The sequence below is a fragment of the Aedes albopictus genome, unplaced genomic scaffold, assembly GCF_035046485.1.
Source record: "Aedes albopictus strain Foshan unplaced genomic scaffold, AalbF5 HiC_scaffold_316, whole genome shotgun sequence".
NCBI lineage: Eukaryota > Metazoa > Arthropoda > Insecta > Diptera > Culicidae > Aedes > Aedes albopictus.
Genome location: NW_026917108.1, coordinates 11,134 through 19,255, shown reverse-complemented (window position 1 = coordinate 19,255; position 8,122 = coordinate 11,134). Strand labels below are relative to the sequence as shown.

General features: G+C 45.8%; 1 protein-coding gene across 1 annotated transcript; it reads left to right on the top strand.

The window, feature by feature from the left end:
• Positions 1-845: 845 nt before the first annotated feature.
• LOC134284609 (uncharacterized) lies at positions 846-6,137 on the top strand. The gene is made up of 2 exons (XM_062843590.1): positions 846-3,981; positions 5,347-6,137. The coding sequence occupies exons 1-2, from the start codon at positions 846-848 to the stop codon at positions 6,135-6,137; spliced, it is 3,927 nt and encodes a 1,308-aa protein (XP_062699574.1).
• Positions 6,138-8,122: the final 1,985 nt, after the last annotated feature.

Sequence of the window (8,122 nt, the reverse complement as noted above, 5' to 3'; positions counted from 1 at the left end):
AACCGTGGTTTCGCTTTCGAGGATTAGACTGGTTCAACCTTCGACATTCGGCTTTGGATAATCGGTGGACCAACGGGTACCGATCGTTCCGTCCAAACCGGACGGCAACAGTGGACCGCTGCTGTGGACAGTTGTGGAAGAGGGAGCGCCATCCTACTCCCTTCTTGGTGAGTGAATTATAGTATATGTACTGCACCGCCGAAGCTAGGCCTGCGGATAATACACCATCTTAAATGAAAATTTTGTGAATCCTCTTCAATTACTGCCACGCAAGCCCTGTTTGAGAACTGCTCGTTAGAGCAAGTCTGCTGGAAATTCATCCATCTAGCATTCTCGACTTTTGGATCTGGTTTTGCGGAGTTGTAAGTCCTCCAGGTTAGTTCTACGGTATATGTCCTACCGAAGCTAGTCCTACGAATACTACATGCCAATTATTCCTCTTCAAACTACCACGAAACTTGCATTTGACTGTTGGAGCCAAGTAATTGATGATCAACCGTTGAGCATTGCCATACTTGGTAAGAAATATCGGAATTCGGGATTGGTGCCGCTGTAGGTACCTACAGGTAGGTTGCCACAGTATATGCCCGGCCGAAGCCAAGGTTTCTCTGGATATTACACCACACCTTCTCCTCTTCTCTGAACCCAATTGGAATTGAGCCGCTGCCGTACCAATACTTGTGTGACGTCATCGAAATACTAAAGCGTGTCGATTGATTTGGATTCCTAGAACAGTTACCTGTTCTGTCAGGTCAGTGAATTTGGACAGTATATGTCCGCCGAAGCAAGTCGACACGCGGAATATTACATAATTTCTTCCTGTACCACTCCATTGACGTCACAATATGGCACCCACTACAAGGAAAGGAGCATCTCTGCGGCAGCTGCAGATGCAGTTGGAGGACGTAACGCTTTCCTTTGACGACATTGCATCTTTCATCCAGAAATTCAATGACCAGACTACAGCTTCACAAGTTGAAGTTCGTTTGGAGAAAATTGATACGTTATGGGAGAAATTCAGTGACGCTTTAGTGGAACTGAAATCGCATGAAGATTTTGAAGACGAGGAGAAGTGTTTCGAGAAACTGCGGGTGAAAATAAGCGAACGGTACTATGAAGGGAAGTCTTTTTTGAAGGATAAGGTTAAGGAACTGCATGAGCCGTCCGATTTGGAACAATCCGTTCGTGAACCGTCTATGCTGGGTGTTCTCGATCACGTTCGTTTGCCGCAGATCAAGCTGCAAACGTTCAGCGGGGAAATCGATGAATGGTTGAGCTTCAGGGATTTGTTCACCTCATTGATTCACTGGAGAACCGATTTGCCAGAGGTGGAGAAATTCCATTACTTGAAAGGATGTCTTCAAGGTGAACCGAAAAGTATGGTCGATTCGTTGAAGATTACCAAGGCTAATTATCAGATCGCTTGGGACACCTTGTGTAAGCGATACAACAACAACAAGTTGCTGAAGAAGAAGCAAGTTCAAGCTTTGTTCAAGCTTCCGACCCTCTCCAAGGAATCCATATCCGAGTTGCGAACTCTAGTGGAAGGTTTCGATCGGATCGTCCAAACGCTCGATCAAATCGTGGATCCGGCGGACTATAAGAACTTGTTGCTAGTGAATCTACTAACTATGCGTCTGGATCCATACACCCGCCGCGCATGGGAAGAATGTGCGGCTACTAAGGAACAAGATTCACTAGAGGACCTAACCGAATTCCTTCGGAAACGAATTCAAGTTCTAGAATCGCTTCCGCCAAGGTCGACGGACCCCAGGTCCCATCCTCCATTACCTTCATCCAAACCTAAGTTACCGACGGTGAAAACGAGCTACAACTCGGTTCAACCGAACCCAGGAAGATGTATGGCTTGCAAGGATAGCCATCTTCTATACCAATGTTCCGCATTCCTACAATTATCCGTGGCGGACAGGGACTCGTTGCTGAAATCCAAAGGACTTTGCAGAAACTGCTTCCGATCTGGGCACCAGGCGAAGGATTGCCTATCAAAGTTCTCCTGTCGGATCTGCAAGAAGCGACACCATACTCTGATATGCTTCAGAGCGGAGAAGGACAATAACGTCACGACGGCGGTTGCTGGGGGCAACCAACCAACGAATTCCCAGGTTTCACATGGATCCACAAGCTCCAATCCTACACAAGTGGCCAACGTGGCGGCTACAGACGTTTCGGCATGTAACGTTGCTCAGGTATCATCAAGAATCCTGCTTGCAACAGCGGTAGTTGTTGTCGAGGATGATATTGGTGTTAGGTTCAACGCTCGAGCTCTTTTGGACTCCGGGTCAGAAAGCAATTTCGTGTCGGAACGACTATCCCAGCGGATGAAGGTCTCCAGGAATAAGGTCGACGTTTCGGTCCTCGGCATAGGACAGGGAGTCGCCAAGGTTAAACACTCAATTCAAATGGTTCTGCGCTCGCGGGTTTCGGACTTCTCGCGAGAAATGACATTCCTGGTATTACCCAAGGTGACCACAAACCTTCCCACGGCTTCCATCAAGACGAAAGGGTGGAATCTACCAGACGGAATCCAGCTGGCGGACCCAGCATTCTTCCAATCCAAAGAAGTCGATCTGGTGCTCGGTATCGAAGCTTTTTTCGAGTTCTTCGAAACTGGGCGGAGGCTTTCTATCGGAAACCATCTACCAACCCTCACGGAATCGGTATTCGGATGGGTAGTCTGTGGTGGCTACTCTTCTCCCAACAAATCCCAACAGGTCAACTGCCATTTCTCAGCAACCACGGAGCTAGAAAAGTTGATGGAACGTTTCTGGTCCTGCGAAGAGGAGGAATTCCAAAATTCCTATTCACCGGAGGAGAAATTGTGCGAAGATATGTTTCAACGAGGAGTCCAACGAGGTTCAGACGGTCGATACACAGTTCCCTTACCCAAAAATGCAGACATCCTTCCAAATCTGGGCGAATCACGGGAAATCGCCTACCGGCGTCTGCTAGGAACGGAACGAAGATTAGCTAGGGACGAGAATTTGCGAAAGCAGTACGTCGCGTTCATGGAAGAGTACCTAACGTTGGGACATATGCGGAAGGTCGACGGTACCGATGAGGAATCCTGTAAACGGTGTTTCCTACCTCATCATCCGGTGGTCAAGGAAGCCAGTACCACCACTAAGGTCAGAGTTGTCTTTGACGCTTCCTGCAAGACATCATCCGGAGTGTCCTTGAATGATGCGCTTCTGGTAGGGCCGGTAGTGCAGGAAGATTTGAGGTCCATAATCCTGCGGAGTCGGACGAAACGGATTCTCCTCGTATCGGACGTCGAGAAAATGTTCCGACAGATACTCATTACACCAGAGGACAGGCCATTGCAGTCGATACTCTACCGGTTTTCACCTGATAAGGAAGTTACGGTGTTTGAGATGAATACAGTAACGTATGGAACGAAACCCGCACCCTTTTTGGCAACCAGGACTCTAAAACAGTTGGCAACTGACGAAGAATCCAATTTTCCGCTCGCAGCAAGAGCAATTCGTGAAGACGTCTACATGGACGACGTCATCACCGGAACGGACGACGTTGGTACCGCCATTTGTCTGAGAAATCAACTGACGGAAATGATGGAGTCAGGAGGTTTCAAGTTAAGGAAGTGGTGCTGCAATATTCCTGCAGTTTTGGAAGGAGTTCCCACGGAGAATCTAGCAATCCAGGATACCAACGGAGTTGAATTAGATTCCGACCAAGCTGTTAAAACTTTGGGACTGACTTGGATGCCCATTACTGATACACTCCGATTTCAATTTCAATTTCCTCCGCTGGAATTGGACGTCCCACTCACCAAACGGCGAATCCTGTCGTTGATAGCCACCCTTTTCGATCCTCTTGGTCTTATCGGTGTCACGACGGTATCTGCCAAGATCTTTATGCAACAACTTTGGACGCTGCAAGACGCAAACGGCAAAGGTTTGGACTGGGACCAACCAGTACCTCCAACGGTGGGTGAGGCTTGGCGTAAGTTCAATGAAAAACTCCCACTTTTAAATCAAATCCGCGTAAATCGCTGTGTGATCATCCCAAATGCTGTTTCGGTTGAGCTACATTGTTTCTCGGACGCCTCCGAGAAGGCTTATGGAGGTTGCGTCTACGTCAGAAGTCAAGATTCAAACGGTACAATCCAGGTACGGCTTCTTTCATCTCGATCGAAGGTAGCTCCACTCCGATGTCAGTCAATCCCAAGACTAGAGTTATGCGGTGCACTTCTCGTCTCACAACTATTCGAGAAGGTCAGAGATTCTACTAGATTATCGGTTCCAACATACTTCTGGACAGATTCAACGTGTGTTCTGCGATGGATTGCAGCCTCTCCCACTACTTGGACTACATTTGTGGCAAACAGAGTAGCAAAGATCCAGACCCTTACCGAGGGATGGCACTGGAAACACGTTGCAGGCGTAGACAACCCGGCAGATCTGGTATCCCGTGGAGTTTCACCCGAACATATTATTCATAACGAACTGTGGTGGGAAGGTCCAGATTGGCTGAAGAGAAAAGAAGAAACATGGCCCGGAAGGATTACAGAAGGCTATGAAGAAGGAGATGAAGAGAGACGTCGCACGGCGGTTGCATGCACGATGTCAACAGTTGCCGAGTTCAACAACTTCTACCTCAGCAAGTTTGGATCATTTGCAGATCTCATTCGGCGCACAGCGTATTGGATAAGGTTGATGAAACTCTTACAGACTCCAAGAGAAGAACGTTCTTGACATTGTTTCTTAACAACTACCGAATTGAAACACGCCGAGCAAATCATCATTCGAAACGTCCAACGAGAAGCATTTTCGGAGGAATGGAAGCTCTTGAAGAAGGATGGAACCGTATCCAGGAAGTCACCATTGAGGTGGTTCAACCCGTATATCGACAAGGATGGATTGATTAGAGTTGGAGGAAGGTTAAAGTACTCCGATGAACAGGAAAACACGAAACATCCAGCGGTGTTACCAGCACGACATCATCTTACTCGACTGATTATTAAACATTTCCATGAAAGGCTCTTACATGCTGGCCCACAGCTTCTTTTGGGAGTAGTTCGACTACAATATTGGCCGCTTGGAGGGCGAAATGTTGCCAGGGAGATAGTGCATCAATGCGTCAGATGTTATCGTACGAAGCCGTCTACAACAGAACAGTTCATGGGCGAACTACTACCTGCACGCGTAATCGTTTCCCGACCGTTTACCAAAACAGGCGTAGACTATTTTGGACCCGTCTACATTCGACCAGTCCCGAGACGCCCTGCTGTGAAAGCTTACGTGGCCTTATTCATTTGTATGTGCACCAAGGCGGTACACCTCGAACTCGTTTCGGATCTCTCAACAGAACGGTTCTTGCAAGCCCTACGTCGATTTATCGCACGTCGTGGAAGACCTTGCGATATGTATTCCGATAACGGTACAAATTTTGTTGGTGCCCGGAAAAAATTGATAGAGCTAATCCATTTGCTGAAGAACCGTGTACACCATGACCGAATCGCTACTGAACTCACAAACAATGGAATCCAATGGCACTTTAACCCCCCAAGTGCACCACATTTTGGAGGACTCTGGGAGGCAGCAGTCCGGTCAGCTAAAACCCATTTGCTTAAGGTAATCGGAGAAAGCATCACTTCATCGGAAGACTTTTCCACATTGCTGGTGCAAGTCGAAGCCTGCCTCAACTCCCGTCCATTGGTTCCGATGTCAGATGACCCCGATGATCTGGAACCACTAACTCCGGCACATTTCCTTGTGGGTTCGTCGCTTCAGGCTCTCCCTGATTCTGAACTGCTGAATATCCCATCAAACCGTTTGAACCAATTTCAACTGATTCAACCGAGAATTCAGCATTTTTGGACTCGTTGGCGACGAGAGTATTTGAACCAGTTGCAAGCTAGAACCAAGCGATGGAAACCAGCAGTTCCCGTAGAACCAGGTAAACTGGTCGTCGTCAAGGACGAGAACGTTCCTCCAATTCGCTGGAAAATGGGTAGGATCGTAGCAGTACACCCTGGTGAAGATGACGTAGTCCGGGTTGTTACCGTGAAGACCGCCACTGGTGAATTTAAGCGTCCAGTGGAGAAGATTTGTATTCTACCGATTCCGATAGATGATAAAGAAGATAATGCACCATAGACCAGTTCAAGATCCCCTCCCACACTCCCATCCCGTCGAAGAGGATTCTTTTGTATCTTTTCAGAAATCCGTCTATTTCTGGGTGGGTGAGGATGTACGAGAGTGGATTAACATCCCCCACGAACTACAACCCTGTGCTGCAATGCAATGATACCACTGTGACCACTATCGTTGTTGTGTACGATGAAATACCTACGTTGCAGTTCAACAGATGCAGAAATCCGCCTTTGTATCTGCTACAGCGTACTCGACATCAAACAATAGCTACCTTCCACCGTATATTCAAGCCAGTAGTGATCACAACAGCCACGTCGAGTCGAGAGAACATAGGTGCTGGAAGAGCTCTAAAACACCGATGATCACCCGAACGTTGCAGGAGAGTCTCTACAATGTGCGAAAAAGACTTTGGGCCAAGAGATGACCAGATACAACGACGGGAGATCAGTTCACTTCGATCGTCACCGCGAGTAAAACATCCTCCGCTTATAATTTTATATTAGGTAGTAATGTAGAAATAAATGTAGTAAATGTAGTGTTTGTTCTCTTTAAAAATAAAGTGTTATTATTGTACCATCGTCGTGAGTGTCATCATTAGTGCTGCAAGGAAGATTCCAGACTACTAGATAAGCGGAATCTAGAACCAAGGACCGTGACAACCCTCCGCAGTGATCCTCACCAACCACCAAAGTCCCACGTTAATGACAAACCCCATCAGTGTTGGTGTCGACAGGGAAACTCCACTAATCGAAGGTAATCGTCGACATATCCAACACAATGTAAACCAAAAACTCAAACAGACACCCATAACTGGATATCGGGAAAGCTATGCGCCAAACAACTGTAACATTTCGTATCAAGTTTAGCACTTTGGAACACTAAAATTGAATGAAAATGTCACTTTGTTTAGCTTTTGTAGACGCCATGATTCTTCGGCTTAGTGGGTAGTCTATACACATGATTATAAATGGCATGATTCTGGAACATTTCGAATTGGCTTTTCAATAACTGAACATTTGATGCGACGGTCAAAGACGCTATTTTGAACTTGGGTATTTGTTTTCAACATATAATAAGTATTTTACAAATTGAATGTGGGCCGAATATTGAGGACATTTTTTTCACTATGTACCCAAATCTTGGCCCATCAGTAAAGTGACGTCAAAAACAGCGATAAAAAGTCGTCAACAACGTTTCTTGCGTAAGAACCAGAAAGAACGAACAGGAAGAAAGATTTTGTGTGTGGTGACTGTAAAAATATAACACAATACACAGCAAAAAATATTTAAATTTAAACTGCGTGTAAAGTATGAAAAAAGTAAATTTACATTACTTGAAAAAGCAATATGATGGAATATTAAGTTAAAATCAATGCACATAATAAGAGCATTAAAAACGATACATTTTTACACATTTATACATACGATATTACATCATCGTGTGTTTTCAACGTATCTCTCAAAAGCGCATTGAAATACATCGATTTTTCTGTCATTAAAACTTTAAATTCCCATCGACGTGTAAAATCACACTGACAACTTCCAAACCCGATACGTTTTGAAAAGTAGTATGGCCGACACGAAATTGCTTCGCTGCTTAGGTTTTTCTGATTTTGACCATTGCTCTGAAGAAAACGCGAGTACGTTTGCTCGAAATCCATCTGAAGTACGAGGTAAGTACAGGCAATGCATTTGTTGCTGAGTGAAAGTGATTTTTCATCCTAAAATTGCATATTTTCAGATGTGCGCATATCACAATAAAACTGCTGGTCATTGCTCGTTGCAATCAGCCCGCGACGCTCACCATCGAGACGGACGACGAGATTCAACCATTACTGGAACCTCAGCTGCTTCAGCGAATTGAATATTATTCATGTATTGCATTAAATACGGAAACAAGCGTAATAAAACATAGATTTCAACCCAATATTGACATGATTTACCAATGTTTATTAAACCATGTTATCTTCTACCAGCCGGGGAAGCGGG

What these genes read in the sequence shown, in the direction of transcription:
- LOC134284609 (XM_062843590.1), top strand. Translation starts at nt 846, where the DNA reads ATGGCACCCACTACAAGGAAAGGAGCATCTCTGCGGCAGCTGCAGATG. An exon ending in AACGGTGGGTGAGGCTTGGC is followed by an intron (nt 3,982 to 5,346) that starts GTAAGTTCAATG and finishes ATCTCTCAACAG; the next exon opens with AACGGTTCTTGCAAGCCCTA.